At 44.6% G+C, this 25596-nt stretch overlaps 1 protein-coding gene across 2 annotated transcripts in view; it reads left to right on the top strand.

Moving 5' to 3' along the window:
• The window catches only part of myo1ea (myosin IEa), a 154144-nt gene that overhangs the window by 119264 nt on the left and 9284 nt on the right, over nucleotides 1–25596 (top strand). For both annotated transcript variants that reach the window (XM_041174806.1, XM_041174805.1), the window contains exons 19-25: nucleotides 5185–5329; nucleotides 16510–16624; nucleotides 18260–18429; nucleotides 20738–20883; nucleotides 21170–21316; nucleotides 22341–22498; nucleotides 24230–24322. In XM_041174806.1, the coding sequence (XP_041030740.1) occupies nucleotides 5185–5329; nucleotides 16510–16624; nucleotides 18260–18429; nucleotides 20738–20883; nucleotides 21170–21316; nucleotides 22341–22498; nucleotides 24230–24322 (974 nt within the window). The remainder of the gene's footprint in view (nucleotides 1–5184; nucleotides 5330–16509; nucleotides 16625–18259; nucleotides 18430–20737; nucleotides 20884–21169; nucleotides 21317–22340; nucleotides 22499–24229; nucleotides 24323–25596) is intronic.

The following is a 25596-nucleotide window of genomic DNA, read 5'->3' as shown; positions in this document are numbered from 1 at the left end:
CCGTTCTTTACCTGCTTAACCGTGTTTCTTAAAATTGTCCCCCTTTTTCCCTTTTCTCTGGAAAACGCCAACCCTTGCTAGGGAATAGTTCTGCAAGTGTTGGTTGCACTGCAGTACCCCTCTCAAATGGTCACCCTTCCCTGTGCGTTGAAAAAGCGGGTGGGATTTCCTGGCCCCGACTCCGGCGGACAGGATCACAGGCAGGATGGGAAAATTTGGAGAGCCGTTAAAAATCAACGGCTCTCCAAATTTTCCTGTCCAGCCCGCGACAATACCTACCAGTGGCGGGGTCGGAAAATCCCAGCCAGTGATTCCTCTATAGGTAACCAGGACAGCTAAGCCCAATTGTGCCTTTGCCTGATAGTCACGCAAGTGTACTTTCCAGTGGTAGAAAAGGAAAGAACTTGCTTTCATGTCCTCAGGATGTTCCAAAGTGCTTTAAAATTAGTGGATAACTTCTGAAGTGCAGTCACTGTTGTTATGGTGGCAAATGTGGCAAACAGCCAGATCCAAAAATAGCAAATGCATGGATGGTCAGACAATCTCTTTTTGCTGGAGTTGTTTGAGGAAGGAATGTTGACCAGGAGAACACTCAAAGAACCATTTCCTCCTCTTCAAACATGCTTTTTGCATCCATCTGCTGGTAGAATTGACCTTATTTGACTATCTGAAAGATGACACCTCTGACAACACAGAACCCTCTCAATACTGCACCAGACTCATAGAATATATATTTTGAAGTCTGTAGCATGGATTGAGCCAACAGCCCTTTGACCCAGAGGTAAAAGCTCTACCAACTAAGCTAAGTTAACAAGAGGCACTGACCCAAGACTGCTGAGGCCAACTCTAATGTTGTCCCTTTTGACATGAGCTGATTAATCCCAGATCATTGGACCTGGAAATTTCTTGGTCTGTATGACTCTAAACTGAATGACCAGAAGAACCATATTCGGCCCATTGTGTAAAGTCTGGCTGATATGACACTTGTCTATGTTAAAGTTGCAAAGCCCAGCCCATAGACAGGAGCTAGTTCCAATAAATAAAATCATTTTTTTTTACCAGAGTATTTTTTTTTACTGGTGAATATATGCCAAAAGGGATTTAGTGAAATCCTTGCACAGCTATTCCATGCAGCTCACCTGTGTCTGCTGTATTTTATACACATTCAGGGATCTTGAGGAACATCACCTGAGAGAGGCAGAAAACCAACACTATTGAATTTTATTAGCGACTTGCTTCAGGATTTCCACATTTGGGTCATTTTGCCTTGAATAAACTTGTTTTTAATAAGTAAGTGAGGATCTGAAGGCCCGATTTTAAGCCTGTGTAGGTGAATGCGTCTTGAGTGAGTTAAAATTGGGCCCTGATCATCTTGTTTTGCAGATACTGGGGTAAATGCCCCAGGGTCTCTGCTGCTAATGAGTTGCTTTGATTTCAATCAAATCAAAAAGGTCTTTTGCTGGCAGTTTCCTGATAGATCCTAATGGTAGATGAGGCACTTTACCATCCACCCAATCCAGGAAAACTACATTGTAATGTCATTTTATGTGGAAATTTGAACTTTGCCTTTTAAAATCTCCAAGTCTGCTTGGATCCCTTTCTCAGCTTCCATTTTTTCTCCAAGGCACTTAGTTTTTAAAATAGCCATGGCTTTGTAATGCAGCGTTCCTAATGTATTTTAATTCATTGCACTTAGGATAATGATGCAGTTCTGAGTTAGCAAATGGACACTGACATCAGAGTCCACTCCCACAGATAATCCTCTGGTGGTGTATCTTGTGTGTCCCTGAGAGAAATAATGTTTTGTGAAATTTATTCTCCAATGTTTAATGTAAAACAAAATCACCCCAACATTTTTTGCCCACTAAGGTTTAGAAAGATGACTGTTTAATCATCTTCAAAGGAGATTAAGTTGCATTTGTTTTTGTAATTTGGACTAATCATGTTAAAGTGCAAGGCATAAATATTAGGCTCTGTATTTTTCAGGTCTAATTGAGTAACTGTCTGTAAATTGGTCCCAGCCATTCAATCCAGAGTAGGGACTATTGTTAATTCCGTCACAGTGGAATTTTGATTTTATTTTTTCTCTGGTTGCCTGTTTTGACTGGCTATTGACTAAACCAAAGCTATAGTTTGTTATTTCAATATGCTTTTGTGTATAGTATTTTTAAAATGTGACTGATTTCTTTTTTAAGTAAGTTGAGCAAAACAATCTCTTTTCGTTTAGTTCCTGCTGATTTACGAAGAGTTCCACAGCATGTGGTTCTTGTATTTCTTGTGCTATGATTCAAGTTAACATTCTGATATCGAAGGGCAAGTGAAGACTGTTGCCATTCACTTTGCCCGAGTTTTTCTTTTAATGATCTGCTCATGATGTTGAGGGAAGGGGCTTAGTACTTAATTTAATTCTAAGAACATCGTTAACTTTAAGAAACTGTTTGAACTGCAGAAGGTGAGGATACTGATGCAGTGTATATTGTAAATTCCTGTTGCCTTGTTCTCCATTTAAAATCTCCATCACTGTATTTTTTGAGCCCTTTTTTTCAAATAAATTTGATTAGTTGTTTTAGCCTGTTGAATCTGTGGCCTGTGTATAGTTGATCTGTTTCTTTTAGCCAACTGAATCTTTGACTTGAGTTTTCTGTCCAAAATGAGTGTCGGAGTGTAGCATGATTCTACGTTTGTATTTTGCTGTCATACCATAAATGGAATCAATGTGTTCATGAATTCTGGAGGGGCAGAAAACAAAAAGATGCAAATTTCAGAAATGTTGTTGAACAAGAAAATTGTGTTAAAGAGCATGAATCCATAACAGATACAAAATATACAGTACAAATGATTGTGACCACCAAATCAAGCATAAAAGTTCCGAGTAAATCAACCAAATCACATTATGAATGGAATACTTTGATTTTATCTCGCAATCTTTCAATGAATAGTTGTTCAGTTGAATTTTTTGTTTTATTAGGTTTTTGAGATTAACTATGTATGGGTTACAATTTTTTTGTTTTCTTTGTTGGACGAATTGTAACAATAAAAGCTATAACATAATAATGATACAGCACAAGAAGCCTCCATTCAGCCCGTCAGGTCTGTGCTGGCTCTTTAGCAGAGCTATCCAATTTATCCCACTCCCCTGCTCTTTCCTGACAGCCCTGAAATTTTTTCCCTTCTTCTAGTATTCATTAATTTCTCTCTTGAATGTTACCATTGAATTTGCTTCCACCACACTTCCATGCAGTGCATTCCAAATCACAACATTTTATCGTGTTTAAAAAAAAATGCTTCCTCATCTTAAATCTGTGCCCTTGGGTTACTAACCCTTCTGCCATCGGAAACAATTGTTCCCTATTTACTCTTTAAAAACCATTCATAATTTTGAACACCTCTAGCAAATTCCCTTTAACTTTCTCTGCTCGAAGGAGAACAACCTCAGATTCCCATGTGACTGAAATACCTCACCCCTGGTACCATTCTAGTAAATCTCTTCTGCACTCTCTTCCAAGATCTTGAGGCCTGACCTGTGTTTTTATAAAGGTTTAGCATAAAATTAGCTTGGTAGTACAGAACTTGAATATTGCTGAAAAGAGAGACATGTTGCCAAAGCTTTTCGTCTTACACTCATCGGGACAAATGCAAGAATGGCAAATTTCAAATGATTACAACAGTTTATACTGCAGGAGAAAAGGATGCTGATTGGTTGGTAAGTTAACTCTGCCCAAAGCATTGCCTGGGAGAACGCAACGGGAAACTTTCATCTCCCCAAGCTCCCAGGTAAATCAAAAATAGCGAAAGTCTCGAACATATTCCTTTTGTCTGCAGGAAATGGGTTCCTGCACATGAATGCATGTTGCGTCTAGCAAATGAACCAGGTTACAAGCCCGACTGATTATCTTAAATTGGTTGTTGATGTAGCTATTAGCACGCTCACGATTGGCTTAACATATGTTCATTGCTTTTCTACTCTATTCCTCTATCAATAAAATCAAGGATACCATATGCTTTTTTGAACAAACTTCTCAACTTATCCAGCTACTTCAAAGCTTTGCGTACATGCACCCTCCAAGAGTCCTTCGTTTCCTGCATCTATTTATGTCATTTTGCCCCTCTTCTACTTTCCCCAAAAATGTATCCCTTCATAAATGTTACATCTCTCTCTCTCTCTTTCTCTCTCTATGAGTAGGATCAGTCTTGCATATGGATAGGAAATTTGCATTTATCCCCTGGCCAAAATTAAAATGACTTTGTACTTGGATACAGATAATCATGGAGCAATATCTAGTCAATTACATTCTGAAAGGCCATCATGAACTGTGTAACCAGGGTAATGTGTGAAGTTTTAAGTTTCTGGAGAGAGAAAAGCCAGTTCTTGGTGTAAGGGCAAGGCATGGAGAAGAACCAGCCTTTGGCTTGAAGGGAATATATAGGGTAGGTAGCTTTAGGCATGATAGGAGTGAATGAAGAGAACCCAGGCCTTGGCATAAAAGGCTGGAGGGGGAAGAACCGCTCTCTAACTGGGGAGGAATGTAGGACAACGAGACATTGGCTTGCGAGGAGGTGGAGAGGAAGGAAAGGGTTGTAAATTTGCTATGTGTACCGATGTCAGTCTGAGTAGTCATACTATTTCTCATTGGAATCTTGACTGGAATCTATAGCTGAGATGTTATTAAAGTGAGGTATTCTTTGGCTGGAGGGCCCTTGTATGAAATATTTTAAACTACACCAAATCACTGCTATCATATTCTTTAGAACCTGATCATTGGGTCCTAAAATGAGCTATGAATGATTCAAAACCCACATTGAAAATTGGCCATGGTGAACTTATTGTTAGTGATGCCATGTGTGTGGGCTCTCTATTTGCATAGAGGGTCAATGGACTATTTGCTATTTATACTTAGCTGTTATACTGGGATTAATGGTGTATTTTTATAAATAAACATTTCCAACATTTACCAAGCAAGAAACTTTTTATAGTTTGCTGAGTTTTCAAACTATTGATGCATTGATTGGACATGGTATAAAACATCTGTTGCTATTTATTTAACTTAACAAGAATTGTTTATTTACAGGGTTGAGCAAAATTAAATTAAAGTTGGGAATGGTATAAAGCACTCACTTTTTAAAAAAAAATTCATTCCATTTCTCTGAGGAATCTCTCTGCCAACGCCACCTTTCTCATTGCAGGTATGCCATTTTGACGAAGGAGACGTGGCCCTCGTGGAGAGGGGATGTGAAGCAAGGAGTTCTCCACCTCCTCAGATCGGTGAACATGGACCCGGAACAGCACCAGCTGGGGAAAACCAAAATCTTCATCAAAGCCCCTGAGTCTGTACGTGAGCTTGTTGTACTCTACCTGATACCTACCTGCTATCTCGGGTCAGATTCTTCTGCTCTCTCTGGTGGCGCGGTTGGAGGAGGGAAGGGCATTTACTTAAGCAGAGTGGTGGCATAGCTGAAACCCGCCACCTTCCCAGCTCCACATGAATTAAGTTCCGGGCAGGAAGGCCCATGGTCGACCTTCCCGCCCCATTGCCAATTGAGGCACTTACGTGGCCAATTAAGGATCACTTAAGGGCCTCATCCCACTGTCGCTGGGAGTAACCCAGCTGCTGGTGGGCCTGTTGCCGTGTGGTGTTCATGACAGATGAACCTGTGTGCGTCACTTGGCACCTTGTGTGTGTGTGGGGATGGGGCGGGTGGGGGGGGGGTGGGATTTGGGGTGTGGCATGGGCAGGGGGAGGGCAGGAGGGGGGGTTGGAGGGGGTGGGGGGTGCAGTTCACTGAATCAAAGGCAGTCGGTACCTCATCAGGAGACTGGACATCAGGAAGGCAGGGGTGGGGTTGGGCACTGGAAGTCACCCCCTGCCCTGGCTTCCGATCCCTCTGCCCATGACTCCCCCACATCGTGAAACGCCCTCCCCAACATTACTGACCTGAAGCCTGGGTCCTCTGCTACCCTGGGACTCCGGGGGGAAGCGGGGTGTCCTTCCGGCAGCAGCCACAGCCTCCTTGGTGGCTCTGCTGAGCGCAGGAGCAGGAATTTCTGCCACCGGGGCCTTGATTCCAGAGGAAGGCTCATGGTTGGCCTCACCACTGTCTGACTGGCGTGTGGTTCGGCTGGCCTTCCTGAGAAGAGGCACTGCAGGTCTGTCACCGGCTCTCCAACTGGCAGGCAAGACTCCCAACACCAAAACAAGATTCCAGCCGTGGTTGCTGTGCAGGAGGAATTCATCTGAAAGATCAGCTCCACCCATGTTATGATTGTGGTTTTGTTGCAAGTCAATAAATCTTTCAAATTAGTTTCTGCTTTGTTCCAACCAAACAAGTGTTGTTCCTTAAATTTATTCTCTCTCAGTTTAGGCATGTGGTCCTTACAGTGTTGATATTTCATTGGGGGCTGGCTTTTCTCCTTCAGTGTGGCACCCAGTAAATTGGACTATTACTTCCTTATTTTCTATTTGTTTGTCCTCTTAACCGGAATAAATGACTGTGTCAGAACTCTTGCATGGAATGAGAGTGGGATTTGTGGAAAGCACTCTGAAAGAGAAGCACCAAATTGGCGTAAGGTTATTCACACAAACTCCTACAAAGCTGCCTTTTTAGTTTTCTCTGTTCAGGAAAGATAAAACTCTGCTCTGATGGTGACTAACGTTTTTTTTTTTACTTTTGTCTGGGATGTGGGTGGATTTTGTCCTCCAGAGTATCTGAGGTGGGCAAATTGGAGCACTGCAGCTGCTACTTCAGCTTGGAGTGAAGTTGTTCTTGGCTCCAGACTCAAACCCGAGGATTGTCGAATTTGGCCAAAAGGCAGCCAAAACCTGACTGCTGCTGCCAAAGCTCCTGCAGTTCCCCAGTGATCTACCACTGATCTCGCTGGCATCACGCCCCCTCAGGATCCAGAAGAAGAGTGTCGCAAGAGCCATTCTATAAAGAAGCTGATCCTCTAAGCCCTCTACTCTGTGTCTCAATTTGAAAGGTTGCATACTGAGCTGACCTCAGTCAGTTAGTTGTCAGCAGTTTCTGGCTATACTGATGGTGTGTGAATGTGTGGATACTTTTTAACAAGTTGTTCAGTGATTTTTGGAGGGCTTTCTTGCATTTTTGTGCTATTTCATGGGGCATGTGTGATTCTACTGGCAATGCACTCAATCAAGAACTCTGCCAGTCACTTTCCTTCCGAGAAAATTGAAGAAATGCTCCCTGATCCTCAAAAATAATCCCCTGAAACTTCAGAGTATCCATCCATTCCCACATTTATTTAATTTAGTCCTATCTGACTATATACTTTTTATTCATTCACAGGATGTGGGCTTCACTGGCTGGGCCAGCATTTATTGCCCATCCCTAGTTGGCCTTGAGAAGGTGGTGGTGAGCTGCCCTCTTGAACCGCTGCAGTCCATGTGGTGTACGTACACGCACAGTGCTGTTAGGGAGGGAGTTCCAGGATATTAACCCAGTGACAGTGAAGGAATGGTGATATATTTCCAAGTCAGGATAGTGAGTGGCTTGGAGGTGAACTTCTAAGTGGTGGTGTTCCCATCCATCTGCTGCCCTTATCCTTCTAGATAGCAGTGGCCGTGGGTTTGGAGGGTGCTGTCTAAGGAGCCTTGGTGAATTCCTGCAGTGCATCTTGCAGATGGTACACACTGCTACTGTGCATCAGTGGTGGAGGGAGTGAATGCTTGTGGAAAGGGTGTCAATCAACTGAGCTGCTTTATCCTGGATGGTGTCAAGCTTCTTGAGTGTTATGGGAGCTGCACTTATCCAGGCAAGTGGGGAGTATTCCATCACGTTCCTGACTTGTGCCTTGTAGATGGTGGACAGGCTTTGGGGAGTCAGGAGGTGAGTTACTCGTCACAGGATTCCTAGCCTTTGTCTGGCTCTTATAGCCCCAGTATTTATATGGCTAGTCCAGTTCAGTTTCTGGTGAATGGTAATCCCCAGGATGTTGATAGTGGGGTTGGTGGTGGTGGTGGTGGTGGTGGGGGGGTGGGGGGGGGTGGGGGGGTAAAAGCAATGGTAATGCCATTTAATGTCAAAGGGTCAATGGTTAGATCCTTTCTTGTTGAAGATGGTCATTGTCTGGCACTTTTGTGGCATGAATGTTACTTGCCACTTGTCAGCTCAAGCATTAATATTGCTGCATTTGGACATGGGCTGCTTCAGTATCTGAGGAGTTGCGAATGGTGCTGAACATTGTGCAATCATCAGCGAACATCCCCATTTCTGACCTTATGATGGAAGGAAGGTCATTGATGAAGCAGCTGAAGATGGTTGGGCCGAGGACACTACCCCGAGGAACTCCTGCAGTGATGTCCCGGAGCTGAGGTGACTGACCTCCAACAACCACAATCATCTTCCTTTGTGCTAGGTATGACTCCAACCCGTGGAGAGTTTTCTCCCGATTCCCATTGACTCCAGTTTTTCTAGGGGTCTTTGATGCCACACCCGGTCAAATGCTGCCTTGATGTCAAGGGCACTCTCGCCTCACCTCGGGATTTCAGTTCTTTTGTCCATGTTTGAACCAAGGCTGTAATGAGGCCAGGAGCTGAGTGGCCCTGGCGGAACCCAAACTGGGCATCAGTGAGCAGGTTAATGCTAAGCAAGTGCTGCTTGCTAGGACTGTATATATGCCAGATAAAGTATGTGCCTCCTTCTTCCAGCTTTCTGGCCTCAGCAGTACCAGAACCATTGTATCCCAAGAAGTATTTGAACGTTCCATACCTGCAGCCACTTATATCATTGCCAGCTTGATATCAATGATCCGTTCACGCTCAGAGAGAGGGAATTGCTCCTGAGTTTGCTTCAGATTTGGAGGGCGATCATACTGGCATCTCTTAAAAAGCTGATCTTTTTTTCAGTAGGATTGATTTAGTGATGGACATCATCGCAGATACATACAAATCAGGTTAATGTTGGGGGAATTAAAAATGGACACTCCTGGTGATAGTACCCAATGATTGAATTCAGCTTTACCCTTTGAGACCTGTTTGGCCAAGGGTTCAATTCAAACAAGCGTCTGCAGTTCAGGTCTCAAACCACCTGCTGCTTGGGAGTTCAACCTTTGGGTCTGCAGGTTAATTCGATTTGACCTTGACCCTCTTTGCAAACCATTGTTGGTGTCCACATTTCTGCAATATGAAGGACAGTGTGCAAGCACACTCTTATTCTGCTTCTGTTTTTAAATGGAGCTAAAAGACTCCACCTTAAACAGTTCTGCTGAGATTGGGTTCCACATTTCTGCTAGACCAGGATCTGCAACCTGTGACTCAGGAGCCTGTGTGATTCTTTATCATCACCACTGCAGCTCCCAACATTTTCCAGTTGGATCGCATTAACAGGAAAAGACCCTAAAAAAAATCCAAGTCAAGTAACATAAGAGCCATGTTTTTTATTGTGCAGATAAAAAGCTAATCATTATGTTTCACAGTTTCAAATGATTATTTTAACAAAATGTGTCATTGTGCTCTAAATAAACCTGTTCGAGTAGCATAGCTACACCATGGTTATAGATAATGCCTTCATCTCCCTCAAGGCAAGTCTGGAAGCTGGGTAGGGGTGGGGTGCAGTTTAATCAAGCAGGATGATGTGTGGTGGGAACCCCACCACCTTTACATATCTGCCCCAATTAAGTCTGGGGCAGGGAGGCGCGTGGACACTTAATACCCACTTAAGAGCCTCATCCCACTGCCGCTGGTATTCAGTCAGCAATGAGCATGACAGTCGGCAAGCAGGAAGTCCAAAAAGCAAACCCTAACGGGGTTTCTCATTCAAAGGTACTCAGTGCCTAATTGTGGGATCCAGCATTGGAAAGTGGGGTGGGGTGCACATTGAGAGACAGCCCCCTGCCCTTGCTGATGAACCCCTTCCCCGTGACCTCATCCGGCGATCTTCACCTTCTCCCTGGGTGCCATACCAGGCTGTTGCCACCGTTCTCCTGGTGGTGCAGGCAGTGGTGTAGTAGCATGGTGCTATTGTCACTGGACTTGTAATCCAGAGACCCAGGGTAATGCTCTGGGGATCCAGGTTCGAATCCCATTGGTGGAATTTGAATTCAATATAAAAACAAATCTGGAATTAAAAGTCTAATGATGACCATGAAACTATTGTTGATTATCGCAAAAAAAAAAACCATCTGGTTCACTAATGTCCTTCCTTGAAGGAAGGAAATCTGCTGTCCTTACCTGGTCTGGCCTACATGTGACTCCAAACCCACAGCAATGTGGGTGACTCTTGACTGCCCTCTGAAATGGCCTAGCAAGCCACTCAGTTGTATCAAACTGCTACAAAGTCAGTAAAAAGGAATGAAACTGAACGACCTGCCCGGCATCAAGCTAGGCACCGGAAACAACAACAGTAGTCACAGCCCTGTCGACCCTGCAAAGTCCTCCTTACTAATATGTGGGGGCTATTGCCAAAATTGGGAGATCTGTCTCATAGACTAGACTAGTCAAGCAACAGCCTGACATAGTCATATTCATATAAACCTCCTGCTGATTATCATGTACTGTTCCCCCCTCAGCTGGTGAATCAATGCTCCTCCATGTTGAACACCACCTGGAGGAAGCACTGAGGGTGGCAATGGTGCAGAATGTACCCTGGGTGGGGGACTTCAATGTCCATCACCAAGAGTGGCTTGGTAGCGCCACTACTGAATGAGCTGGACATAGCTTCTTGACTGGTTCTGCAGCAGGCGGTGAGAGAACCAACAAGAGGGAAAAACATACTTGACCTCATCCTCACCAACCTGCCTGCTGCAGATGTATCTGTCCGTGACAGTATCGGTAGGAGTGACCACTGCACAGTCCTTGTGGAGACGAAGTTCAATCTTCACATTGAGGATACCCTCCATCGTATTTTGTAGCAATACCTCTGTGCTAAATGGGATAGATTTTGAACAAATCTAGCAACTCAATATTAGGCAACCATGACGTGCTGTGGGCCATCAGCAGCAGCAGCAGAATTGTACTCAACCACAATCTGCAACCCCATGATCTGGCACATCCCCCAGTCTATCATTACCACCAAGCCAATGGTTCAATGAAGAGTGCAGGAAGGCGTGTCAGGAGCAGCACTAGGCGTACTTAAAAATGAGGTATCAACCTGGTGAAACTACAGCACAGGACTACTTGTGTACTAAACAGCCATTAACAGCAAGCAATAGTCAGAGCTAAGTGATTCCACAACCAATGCATCAGATCTAAGCTCTGCAGTCCTGCCACATCCAGTCATGAATGTTGGTGGACAATTAAACGCTGGAGGAGGAGGCTCTACAAGTATCTCAATTCTCAGTGATGAGGGAGCCCAGCACATCAGCACGAAAGATAAGGCTGAAGCATACACAACAATCTTCAGCCAGCAGTGCAGAGTGGATGATTCATCTCGGCCTCCTCCTGAGGTCCCCAGCACCACAGATGCTAGTGATCAGCCCATTCAATTCACTCCACGTGATATCAAGAAATGGCAGAAGGCACTGGATACTGCAAAGATTATGGGTCGTGACAACATTCTGGTAAACTGTAGCCGGTGGCCAAGCTGTTCCAGTACAGCTAAAACACTGGTATCTAACTAGCAATGTGGAAAATTGCCCAGGTATGTCCTGTACACAAAGTAGGACAAATCCAACCCAGCCAATTGCTGCCCCATCAGTCTACTCTCGATCATCAGTAAAGTGATGGAAGGGGACATCAACAGTACAATCAATAACTTGTTCAATAATAACCTGATCTCTGACGCTCAGTTTGGGTTCTGCCAGGGCCACTCAGCTCCTGACCTAATTACAGCCTTGGTTCAGACATGGACAAACGAGCTGAACTCCAAAGGTGAGGTGAGAGTGACAGCACTTGACATCAAGGCAGCATTTGATCGAGTGTGGCATCAAGTAGCCCAAGCAAAACTGGAGTCAGTGGGAATTAGGAGAAAACTCTCCACTGGTTGGAGTCTACCTAGCACAAAGGAAGATGGTTGTGGTTGTTGCAGGTCAATCATCTTAGTTCCAGGACATCACTGCAGGAGTTCCTCAGGGTAATGTCCTAGGCCCAACCACCTTCAGCTGCTTCATGAATGACCTTCCTTCTATCATAAGGTCAGAAGTGGGGATGTTCACTGATTATTGCACAATGTTCAGCACCATTCGCAACTCCTCAGATACTGAAGCAGTCCATGTCCAAATGCAGCAAGACCTGGACAATATCCAGGCTTGGGCTGACAAGTAGCAAGTAATATCTGCACCACACAAGTGTTATGATCCCAACTAATGTTACTACTGGACAAGCTCAAGGTGGAACCCGGTTTGATAGATCTTGGCAGCTGGCTTCAACTTTAATTTGGGACTTGCTATCTGTCCCTCTGCTGCCCAGCCTCTCTGGAATCCTGCTTCAACTGAACTCAAACTTGTGCGTGTGCGTGTCTGTGGCCATGTGTGCATGGTGCACATGCGTGTGGCCATGTTTGCACGCGTGGCCGTGTGCGTGCGTGCGTGTGTATGGCCTCCCTCTCTGGACCCTTGTTGCTAGGCAACAGCACAGTTTTTTTTCTACTCTTGTTTGTTTTATCTTCTGTACAAGAGTTATAAAATCTTTATTCAGATGCAGGCACCTTTTAAAGTAAAACTAAAACTCAACTCCTTTTCTTTACACACAAATACAGAAATACAAATCAAACTTAAACATTAAAGATATACATTATTCTTAATACACCCAAATACACATATAACTTATTTAAACTATCTCTATTTCCTAACACAAGTGCCAGGCAATGACCATCTCCAACAAGAGAGAATCTAACCATCGCCCCTTGACATTCAATGGCATTACCATCACTGAATCCCCCACTATCAACATCCTGGGGGTTACCATTCACCATAAGCTGAACTGGACCAGCTATACAAACACTGTGGCTACAAGAGCAGGCCAGAGACTAGGAATCCTGCAGTGAGTAACTCATTTCCTGACTCCCTAAAGCCTGTCCACCATCTACAAGGCACAAGTCAGGAGTGTGAGAGAATACTTTCCACTTGCCTGGATGAGTTCAACTCCAACAACACTCAAGAAGCGTGATGCCATCCAGGACAAAGCAGCCCGCTTGATTTGTACCCCATCCACAAACATTCACTCCCTCCACCATACTGCACAGTAGCAGCAGTGTGTAGATCATCTACAAGATGCGCTGCAGGAACTCATCAAACCTCCATAGATAGCACCTTCCAAACCCATGACCACTGCCATCTAGAAGGACAAGGCCAGCAGATACATGGGAACACCACCACCTGGAAGTTCCACACCAAGCTGCTCACCAACCTGACTTGGAAATATATCGCAGTTCCTTCACTGTCGCTGGGTCAAAATCTTGGGAATCCCTCCCTAACAGCACTGTAGGTGTACCTACACCACATGGACTGCAGCGGTTCAAGAAGGCAGCTCATCACCACCTTCTCAAGGGCAACTAGGGATGGGCAATAAATGCTGGCCCAGCCAGCAACACCAACGTCCCATGAAAGAATAAAAAATGTGCTGTCTGCAGCAGAGAGCTGTCTGCTTCTGATTGGCCAGCAGCTCCCAAAATCCTGGGGAAGGCCTGCTACTGGCCAGTTAATTCAGCACGTCTTCCCCAAAGAGGGTGATGCAGGTCTCCGGCCAGCGAACGAACCCCTATGATTTTTATTGAATTAGTGGCCAAAAAAAGGTCCTAATTTTACGCATCTTAAGTTAAAGTTTATTTTAAAGATGGCTTTACTGACACAATTATCGTAAAAACGTTTTTAAAAAGTGATCATTCATTTCGTTTTTTTTAATTTTGAATTTTTTCTTTTAATCCATAATTTGAATAAATGTGTTTTATTTATTGTAAATGCAAGCTGTGCATTTCACCAGAGACAGTTGGCAATTTGTCAAGTATTTGGTTTAGAAATATTGAGTTTTCTTCATGCAGTTCCCAAAAGTTTTCACTTTAGGCAATTTTCTTTACAAGGGCTCTTCAGTTAAAAATGGCCCCTCTCCCCAGAAGAAATGACGTATCCTGATCTAATATTACTCCAGACTTGTCAACTGCCAACCTGCCGGTTTAAGTTCCCAGAATAATGAAGCTTTATTGATGATTTGTCTCAATGTTACACATTTCATTCACCAGTTAAGTCACGACAGAAGTTCTGTGATTTCTGCTTTTTCAAAGGAGTACAAAAAAAATCGGACAGGATGTTTGGCCTTTTTGAAACAACAAGTGAAACTGGTCACAAGTTCACGGAGGAAATGACAGGATTCTGAGAAATGCCAGCATACATCAGCACTGAAAGCTCTGGGCGAATTTTGTGGCTAAATCAGCCTGGGCATTGGACCAGAACTGTCTGGACTAACTGCTGTTTAAAATGGTTTTCCCAGGGCATGATCCATTACTCAAACGCACTTTGTCAACTCTCAACCTCCTGTGTCATGTTTTATTTTATGAAATGAATGTCTCGTTTGAAGCTTTGTGTTTCTTGTTTTGAGGCTTTCAATACCTCCGTATTTCAAAGAGAAAACCAGAGCATTCTTAGTCTCTGTTGATTTGAGCCTCGGGTTTTAGAGGCAGCACCCACTCCTCCGGTAGCTCTCGTGGGTCAAAGCCCTGCTCTGTGTGCTACTGAGCCCAGTACACTTGGAGAATTCCAGGAGTGATTCCAAGTCTATGCTGATTTGAGCCAGGGTAACAGAATATGATGACAAGCTTCAGCTCCCCAGGCCTAGAAAGGGAAAATACCATCTGGGTGTAACGCTCCTGATTGTTAAACAACCACCACCACCACACCCCGCCCCCCCCCGCACCCCGGGTGAGGTAGAGATCTGACCAGCTGTGATGCAACACTCTATCACGGCTGTGTAAGACGCTGACGCTTGCTGTCTGGTTTACACACAGAAAATGATCATGAGGCCCAGGTATCCAAAAATATTTGTGGAATTGTGCTCCAGCTGTTCTTAAAAAAAAAAACTTTGTCGCTAACTTATGCCTGTTCTCATTATGCCAATTTGAATGTTGTAATGTCTAGGAAATTATTGTCTGGGAAATTATAACTTTCCTTGTGTGTTGTGGCCCTAAGTTTAATGGAGGGGTTATGATTATTGAGGATGTTGATAAATTCTTCTAATTCTGCTTGTGTGTGAATCCAAATACCCCATATGTCAACACAAATACAGAAGGTAATGTTACTCCGTGACTGTATCACCTAATAAAGGAGTTAGAGAGAATGAAAGAGGAACCCCTGAAAGTCAAAAATAGCACCCCAAAAATCAATAAGTAGCCCTCAAGAAAATCTCAAGAAGAGATCTCGGGAGTGTGAGGGGGGTGGGGGGGTTATTTTTACCCCTTTGTCCTTGCACCTTCATGTTGGGAGAAATCTTTTTTAATATCTGAATCAAGATCAGCAGCTACTTAATGGAAGCTTTCCTAATGAAGTCAGACTACTTCAACAGCCAATACCAATAGACAGATTTGCATATCTTCATCAGAAACAGAAACAGAAATACCTGGAAAAACTCAGCAGGTCTGGCAGCATCGGCGGAGAAGAGCACAGTTGACGTTTTGATTCCTCCTGTTCTCTTCTTCGCCGATGCTGCCAGATTTGCTGAGTTTTTCCAGGTATTTCTGTTTCTGTTTTGGATTTCCAGCATCCGCAGCTTTTTGTTTTTATCTCTGCATATCTTCATGCCAGCCCCTTTTACCTACAGACACTCAGCAAGGGGCCTGTTGCGTTTCCACGTTATATAACATCTTGTCATGAGCACTTCCTGCCAAACTTTGCCAAGAGAGCTCATTGTGCTTAAAGCACTGGGATGTCACCTTGGAAGGAAGTGTGATGTCACTCCGTCCTGGGCTTGGCACTGGTCGGACTTCCGAGCCTAGGGACTCTTTTCCTTGGAGAATTAAACGCTGAGAGGAGATTGATAGAGGTGTTCAAAATCATGAGGGGCCTGGGTGGAGTAGATAGGGAAAAACTGTTCCCTTTGGCAGAAGGATCAAGAACCAGAGGGCACAGATTTAAGGTAATTGGCAAAAAGAAGCAAAAGTGATATGAGAAAAATCTTTTCCACACAGTGAATGGTTCGGGTTTGGAATGCACTGCCTGAGAGTGGTGGAGGCAGGTTCAATCGAGGCATTCAAGAAGGAATTCAATGATTATTTGAAAATAAACAATGTTCAGGGCTGTTGGGAGAAGGCAGGAGAATGGCACAAGGTGAAATGCCCATTCGGCGAGCCACTGCAGATGCAATGGGCCGAATGGCCTCCTCCTGTGCAATGACAATTCTGTGAGGTCACGTTCAAAGCCTGAGAGTTGCCAGCAGGTCAGATCGAGAATGTGCTGAGAGAGAAGGCGTCGGAGGTGCCACAAAATCTCCTCCAATCATCACCAAAGTCCGTTTCTTCCCCTCTGATTTTTATCACAGCCTCACCCATTGCAAATCCTTTGTGGATAAAGTGAAGAATTCATTTTTAGCATATCAATTAAGCTTTCAACTCTTTTTTTTCCCCACCCCACAGCTGTTTCTGCTGGAGGAGATGAGGGAAAGAAAATATGATGCATATGCTCGAGCGATTCAGAAGGCATGGAGGAAATATGCTGCAAAGAAGAAATATGTAAAAATGAGAGAGGAAGGTAGAGAATCTTGACCTTGTCTCTTTGGACCAGTCTAGGTTACTCAGTAACTGGCCTACCATATTGGCTCAGTGGGTTTAAGTAGTGAGTTGTTGAACCATACAGGAGCTGAATAGTCCCAAGCTCTATTCCTGCTATGTGACACATTATTACATTATGAGCAGTACCTTCACCCCCACCGGTCTGCGTCAATGTTTATGTTCCACACGAGCCTCCTCCCACCTTCCTTCATCTAACCCCTTCCTTCAATTCCTTTTCCCCTCTTGTCCTTCTGCTTAAATGCATCAACGCCAGTCACCTCAACAACTCCTTGTGGTGCTGAGTTTTCCGTTCTATCCAGTCTCAGAATTGAAATGCTTCTCCTGAATTCCCCACTGGAGTCATCCATGATTATCTTTTACCAACAGAGACATGCAAAACAACTATGGTGAAATTAGTAGCTTTATTGCAACACGGGCCGGTTAGCTCAGCTGGTTAGATGGCTAGTGTGTGGTTCAGAATTAACGGCAACAACATGTGTTCCAGCTGAGGTAGACTTGGGACCTGCCTCCTTGCCTTGTCCCTGAGAGAGGAACACAATTACAAGCCACCACGGGAAAAAACCTCATGGAAATAGCTCAGGATGATGCATTAACAGAGCCAAGGGCCCTGTGGTGGGCAGAGCACACATCGATGAATTGCAACAATACTTTTTAATTCCCCATGTCATGCCCATCCCATTCCTATCATTACCATTTCTTCCCATACCTCCCATGCAGTCCCCCTCCCTTGCAAACCACCCCACCCCACCTCACCTCATGTCCCATATGCCCTGTGCTGTTTCTTCCGCTGATGCCCTCACCACCTCCCCACCCCACCCCCCCCCACCCCAACCACCACCACCACTTACCTTCCAACCAGGGTAACATTGTTGTTGGGCTGTCTTTACTTTCTGTTGCTTTTTACCTTCACCAACCCCCACCCTCCCACCCCTGCTGCTACTGCCGTCCATCATCAGCAGCCACACGCACTTCACACCCTCGAGTTCTCCCTGCACCGAACATGCACCAAGTTCCGACCACCAAATTGACCCACTGACCAAGCAAGAAAAGGGCAGACAGACAAAAAGCTGCACGTTATTATTGATTTATGGCAACTAACCCTGGACTTGCCCAAAATGGAAACAGCTTCCTTATGTTTACCCTGTCGAACCCTTTCAGTATCTTAATGACCTCTATCAGGGTGATCTTAACTGGGGTAGCAGTGGGATTACTGCACTTAGCCTCAGTGCCCGAGAGTGTGAGGCTGGGTTTGGAAATTGACCAGGGTTTCCATTCTCAAGTGTGATACAGCAATTGCTGCTATATATGTACAAGTGGGTACTTCAGGTGTGGACTAAATCACGCTGCTCTTTGTTGCCCTTTTGACTGTGTGGCCGTTTGACTCTCACTGTGGAAGCCCACACAAGGTGGGCCATTTGGGGAACCAACACCATCGTGAGAAGAAACGTTATTGTTATAGGAAACAGGCCAAAAAATAAAGCTGCTTCAGTTAGCAACACTCCATTACTTTGGAGAACAGAAAGGCGGTTTTAAAATTATTAGTACATTTCCAAAGGATTGGTCTGAGGTTCTAATCTAACTCTTCTCTGCTCAGCATCTGATCTGCTGCTCAACAAAAAGGAGAGACGGAGAAACAGCATCAACAGGAACTTTGTCGGTGATTATATTGGAATGGAAGATCTACCTGAGCTACGGCAGTTCATTGGAAAAAGGGAGAAGGTTGAATTTGCAGACACTGTCAATAAGTACGACCGAAGGTTTAAGGTGTGTCTGATTTCAACTAGCCCCATCCTATCTATATTTATTTATTTATTAAATCATCAGTTGAGTTATAAACTGACTTACGAATTATAAGTTGGTCCTTTATCAATAGTGACCTACACTGCGGGAGAGAGGGTTGCCATGGTTCTTGATTTGCCACCACAGACAAGTTGGTCTTCTTTATGCTGAATAATTGAGGATCGCCTCTAATATTTAGAATAGATGCATCCAGTAAATTGCTCATGAATAAGAATCAACAAGTAGAAAAAGTTTTATAACTATTCTATTAATACCTCACGATCACCATGAAGACATGCTATTTGGGAAGGCTTGGTGTACTCAAAGGAGCAGCACTCATGGAGTAACCTTTACTAAAGCACCCCCTGCTGTCCAGTCCAGACACTGCAGTATATAGAGGCATTACAGTTCTGCGTGAGAACCAGAGGGATACTGGTGTGATGCTAGACTTCTTATGTGTTTTATCACAAGAAGCAGATCAGTAATTTGTTGAATGTTGCTGGTAATTGAAATCTTACTCCAAAGAATGTACGTGAATGGTTTGACCACACAGTATTAATCATTGAAGTCTTGTCCTTTTTTCTCCACTAGTCGTCTTTCCTCTAATGGCGTTTTGCTTTAGTACAATCTTGCAGGCACCAGGCATCACTGGTACCTTGCCTAAGTGGGTATTATTTGCATGTAAACTGTAAAAGTGGATGTCATTAGGCTGCTCCTCCAAGTGGGCTTCAGAGTTCAACTTACATCACACCTATGTCTGCTGACCACAAGTGCACTTCTAACATGGGGTCACTGGATGTTGATCAGGAGCATGAAGCCTGGGTAACAATCCCCTCCTTAAGCCAGGATGGCAGAGGCCAGTTGTGGCACAGACTGGACATTGAACCAGCAGTCACCACGGGTCATTAGAAAGAACCAGTCACCCATCAGAAAAACTACACCTCCCAGTTTTTTTTTTAAATTTTTACACTGCCACTTTTTTTCAACAATGGTCATTCAATAAGCAGTAGGAAACTGATCAGCCTTTAACAGTGATTTGCTGCACAATCATTACAAAATAAACCTACAAGATTTATGAAGTAAGAATAAGATTCCCGTTGATCCAGACAAGTTTTACCCTCATTTCTGCTGCATTTGCTGATATCAGTTGGGATGGTTCTAGGGACATGACAATGGCCTCAACAACTGTGGGTTTATTGGGGAAGGGGAGGAAATCAGGCAGAGCCTCCCTCCTGATCGCCCCCTGGTGACTGATGCTACAAAGAACATGGGGATGATTCCTTATGCTTTGTGCCTGGAGAAAACTTTTATCCCCAAGTTCTAAGCAGAGGAAAAGGGTTGGAGAACTGTGATGCTGTGTCTCGGCTGTTTCACACGCGCTACTAAGAGTTTTCCCTGGGGTGAGAGTGAAGTCCTTCCCCCTCGAGGAAGGGCCAGCATTGAAACACAGTGGCAAAGAGAAGGGAGTGACATCAACATGCCAACTGCTTCTTCAATGTCCTGGCTGTCCGCCTGCAGTTCAGGCACACTGTACCTAAAGTACATTTAGGTAAGGTGGAGAGTTGTTGGCCCTGCGTGTGTAAATATTGGGGAAGGGGCGATGTTTGGCATGGCTGCAGTGGCCCTTGTGGTTGATTAGCCTACCAGCATTCACCGCCCAGTCTCAGAAAATGACGTTTGGATGAGGCACAAAGGGCCATTAGCACCTCTGCAACTTGTTTTTATTCGTTCATGGAGTGTGAGCATCATTGTTAAGGCAGCATTTATTGCCCATCCCTGATTGCCCTTGAGAAGATGGTGGTGAGCCTGGCCTTGAACCACTGCAGTCAGTGTGTTGTAGGTGCCGTTAGGAAGGGAGTACCAGGATTTTGACCCAGCGACTGTAAAGAAACGGCTATATTGTTCTAAGTCAGGATGGTGTGTTGCTTGGAAGGGAATTTGCAGATGGCGATGTTCCCAAACATCTTTTGCCTTTGTCCTTCTGGGTGGTAAAGGTCACGGGTTTGGAAGGTGTTGTTACAGGAGCCTTGGCCTTGTAGTCTGGATAGGTTCAAGAGGAACGTAAAAGAAAACTCCATCATTCAACACACTAATTGATCAGGTGGTCATTCCACAATGGGGAGAATTATGTTCAAAGAGTTTTTTGCCTCTGCTCCTAATCTGATAGTTTCTTTCCAACTCAGTAAGGATCAAACAACATATACTTGGAAACCTGCTCTATATTTTCAGTATATTATTTCTTTTATCCAGTTTTCCCATTACAGATTCTTAAAATGACGTGTTCTATTTTCAGAATGTGAAGCGTGACCTTGTGCTCACCCCAAAGTTTGTGTACCTCATTGGACGAGAAAAAGTAAAGGATGGTCCTATGAAAGGTCAGGTGAAAGAAGTGTTAAAGAGAAAGATTGAGTTGGAGAGAATTCTAACCATTTCGTTGAGGTAAGCCGGTGTCCCTGAGCAAGCAATGTTTCTCACTTCTGACTGTGTATGCACAAACTCACAAAGTGTTGCATTGTTGGAGGTGATTCTGTTGAATGGGAGACAAAGGATGAATCCAGTCAACCTGTTTAGGTCCCATGGCACTATTCGAAGGAGACTGCTTCTGCTATCATTGACGACTTTCTTGCCTTCAATTAACATTATTGAAAATGGGATCAAACTGGTGATATTTATTGTTAGGTATTTAATTTTGACAATAACAGGCCAGCTTCTTTTCTTAATGCAGCACACTGCAAGATGACTTCTTCATCCTACATGAGCAGGAGTATGACAGTCTCCTGGAGTCTGTCTTTAAGACTGAATTCATCAGCCTCTTGTCTAAGCGCTATGAAGAGAGAATGCAAAGGAAGCTACCTCTGAGGTTCAGTAACACGTGAGTGCCTTTTATAGTCTGGTGTATTGCTCTAAACACACACAACTCTCTCACACAGTCACACACACTCATAGTCACACACACACACACACACACACACACACACACAGTCACACACATGCACACATACATACATGCGCACACACAGACACACAAACTTTCACAGACACACACATACAGTCATTCACACACAGTCATACACACACAGTCAGACACACTCCCCACTGAGTCAGGTTTGTGGGTTCAAGCCTCACTCCAGTAACTTGAGTACAGAATCCAAGCTGGCATGCCAGTGCTGTTCTGAGGGAGTGCCACACTGTCAGAGTTGCCTTCTTTTGTAGGAGTCAACAAACTGAGGGCCCATCTGCCCACATGGATGGACATAGAAACATCCCATGGCACTATTTTGAAAAAGAGCAGGGGAATACCCCCTGGTTTCTGGCCAGCAAGGACAATGTCCACTTCCTTAATGCCTTAGTTACTGGTGCACTTTGGAACTGTCCACCTAACCCTGAAGAGATTATCCTCAGTTTGCTTACGTGCAGCTCTGGTTCGCCCCATTCTCTGATTTCTGACAACCTCAAAAAATGAAATCTCCCAAGTGTTGTAATGTGCAATCTGATACTGCAGCACAGAAGGTGGATATTTGCCCTATCAAGTCTTCACCTGCTCTTCCCCTTCCATTTCTTCTTCAAGTATGCATCCAATTCCTTTTGAAAGCTACTATTGAACCTTATCCACCACACTGCATTCTAAATCCAAACTATTCATATGTATAACAAGTATCTTTGCCAGGATTTTATCCCTCAGTCAACACCTAAAATCACATGATCTGGTTATTTATTTCATTGTTTGTGGGAGCTTTCTGTGTGGAAACTGACTGCAACATTTCCCTACATTGCAACAATGAGCACACTCCAAAAAAGTACTTAATTAGCCATAAAGCACTTAGGAAGCCGTGAAAGGCGCTACATAAATGCAAGCGTGTTCTTTTAGTTTGACATCTGTTTTCATTGTTACTCAGACTTGAAATGAAAGTAAGGAAGGACAACTGGGGTCCTTGGAGCGCTGGAAGCTCTCGACAAGTACAGTTCATCCAAGGCAATGGACAGGTTGCAGTGCTCAAACCCAGCAGCAAAACCTTGCAGGTCAGCATTGGCCCAGGGCTACCAAAGAATTCACGTAAGTGACACATTCACTACATTTACCCTCTGTGTGAGCACCCAGTCATCCTATTCATGAAAACATGCAGTGGTAAATGCTGCGCAAGAATTTTATGCACAAAATGTTAATGTTAGCCATCTAATTTTGGTGCGGCACAGTATAAGCCTACCTGGTTTACTCCATGAATTTGATAACGGTGGAATAACCCCAAGAACGGTGTAGGGATTATCATGTTATCCCCCTTCCCATGGTTAGTTTGTATCACAGAACAGAACTCTTCATTTCAATCCCTGCTTTGTGGTGAGTTTGCCAGGTATAACTGTGTGAATGAAAGAGAAGGGGACACATCCTAAGAACAAAAGAAATAAGAGAGGGAGTAGACCATACTCTGCCTGTCGGCCGTACTCAACCCTGCTCTGCCATTCAATACAATCGTAGCTGATCTTTGGCTTCAACTCCATTTCCCGTCCTATTTCCCGTAATCCTGGATCTCCTGAGACCACAAATCTGTCTATCTCTGCCTTAAATATGTTCAGTGATGGAGCATCCACAACTCTCTGGAATGCCAAGAATTCACAACCCTTTGAGTGAAGTAATTTCTCCACATCTCAGTCCTAAATGATCGACTCCTTACCCTGAGACGGTGCTAACATTTTGTTGAATTATTACTTTTCTGAAATCATCTAAGTTCACTAACTGATGGTATTCAGTCTCCACGCCTGAGACTATTCTGCCATTCTTAAACAGTGCAATGGAGCGCCCAAAGCAATGTTAGCAGAATGGATAAAAAATTGTATTCTGAACGAAACAATGAAGGATCAAGTCATAGTATGTGTAACTACAAATAATATTGTATTAACGTCAAGGACTTGCTCAGTGTTTGATTCATACTAAAGTACATTAAAACAATAAGGCACTGCCAGCAATGGTGCTGAGATGGATTTGTGCGTGTGGTGTGTGTGCGTGTGGGGTGTGTGTGCGTGTGGGGTGTGTGTGCGTGTGGGGTGTGTGTGCGTGGGGTGTGTGTGTGCGTGGGGTGTGTGTGTGCGTGGGGTGTGTGTGTGCGTGGGGTGTGTGTGTGCGTGGGGTGTGTGTGTGCGCGTGGGGTGTGTGTGTGCGCGTGGGGTGTGTGTGTGCGCGTGGGGTGTGTGTGTGCGCGTGGGGTGTGTGTGCGCGTGGGGTGTGTGCGCGCGTGGGGTGTGTGCGCGCGTGGGGTGTGTGCGCGCGTGGGGTGTGTGCGCGCGTGGGGTGTGTGCGCGCGTGGGGTGTGTGCGCGCGTGGGGTGTGTGCGCGCGTGGGGTGTGTGCGCGCGCGTGGGGTGTGTGCGCGCGCGTGGGGTGTGCGCGCGCGCGTGGGGTGTGCGCGCGCGCGCGGGGTGTGCGCGCGCGCGCGGGGTGTGCGCGCGCGCGTGTGGTGTGTGTGTGTGTGAGAATGTTTCTCAGCTTATTTTGTATAGGCTAGGTACCAGTTATGGGGCGTGGTGACACTGGATCGTACACCTACCAGTAACACTATTGGAGGGGTTGGGTTGCTCATTTTAATACTGCGTATGATGATGTATTTACCAGTAAATATATCTGAGATGAACATTTTCTTTTTAGCAATCCCGCCCTGTTTCTAAGAAACTTTTAAGTTTACATTTATGACCTGCTGATTAATCCACGTTTGGACTCTTTTTTCTCTAAATGTTGACCATCTGATGATATTTGCTTCATGAATTTCTATTATCTTCTACCTTTTTTAATCTAGGGCCTACAAGAAGGGACTTGACACAAGTGAGACAACAAACTACTAGGCCTCAAACTACAGCGTACCCAACTCGAGCTGCACCCCCTCCTCCAGGTAAATCGCTTGAGGTTTAAGCTTAAAATGTGTTCATTTTTAATATTAAAATTGGTTTAAGGTTACAATTCTCACATCTGATCATCAGATTGAGGAAGTCAAAGAAAACAAGTGAAAGGACAAATGAAAAGGGGCTGCCAACCCTCCAGGATTGGCCTGGGGTTTCCAGGGATTGAAGACCAATCTCCAGGACACTGCTGTGAGCAATCCTGGGGTAAAATCTAGAGATATTACTTTTTTTTAAAAAAAGTTATAAAAATAAATTGGGGATGTGGGGGAAAGAAATCTGCTTGACCGGGTTCAAGAATTATCCAATTGGGTAATGACAAATTTGTTTAACAATTGTTGTAAGAAGGCCTATCCTAATGAGGATTGATGTGTCAGACACCCAACGACAGGCGAGTCTGGTGCGGGGGGTTGGGTGGAGGTGGTTGTTGGGTGGCAGGAGGTCATGTGATGAAACCTCCAAGAGTTCATCCAACCTGAGTTGGCAACCCAACGACAGGACTGGTTAGTCTGTCCCTTCCAACGGGCCAATCCCAGGAGTGAACTCTGCCTGGCCTGGTCGTTAGGCCGCCTCGTTAGTGAGCACTTACTCACGAGGGTAGGACTGGGCCACGTTGTTGACGAGTAGCCTGGCGAGATTGACCGCATAGGGTGATATGGTCAAGTGGAGCCCACGGAAATGTCCATTAAAATAATTTAATGCCTTCAGGAGAGAAATGGAAAAGGTTAGTCGAGGAGGAGGTGAAAAATTAGATAAATTCCAGGCAATTTATAAAATGGGTTTAATTTTATATGAATTATTAAGGGCGCTTTATTTTAATTACAATTATTAAAAGTCTAGTCCCGCTTTAAAAAATAAACTCCAAGGCTTCTACACAACAGATTAATGGAAACACTCTCACGCAGACGAACATGTCGCCCATAGAGGAGAATCCAATATTAAACGAAAATGTCAAAGTCTTAGAAAATGTCGGCAATTTCATTCACTCCTTGCCGGAGCTGGCAACGGTGCGAAACTAGATCCTGATTCTCAAGGCTGACTCTCCCCTTCTCTAAGCCAAGTAATGCCCCTGCCTCAGATCAGCTCACCCAGGACAGGCCAGGAATAGAGCCTTTCAGCTACTTGCTGGGTAAACCATCTGAGCCATTGAAAGGATGGGATTCATGATAATTGGGTGAGCTTGAGTGCAAGTCTCCTTAATGAGGGGGAAGAATTGCTCTGGCCATTCTGTGCAGTATGAAAAGAGCACGTTTCTGATCTTATTACA

The sequence above is a fragment of the Carcharodon carcharias genome, chromosome 26 (genome assembly GCF_017639515.1).
Source record: "Carcharodon carcharias isolate sCarCar2 chromosome 26, sCarCar2.pri, whole genome shotgun sequence".
NCBI classification, from domain to species: domain Eukaryota; kingdom Metazoa; phylum Chordata; class Chondrichthyes; order Lamniformes; family Lamnidae; genus Carcharodon; species Carcharodon carcharias.
The sequence above is the reverse complement of the archived record's forward strand: the minus strand, read 5'-3'. Positions and strand labels throughout refer to the sequence as shown.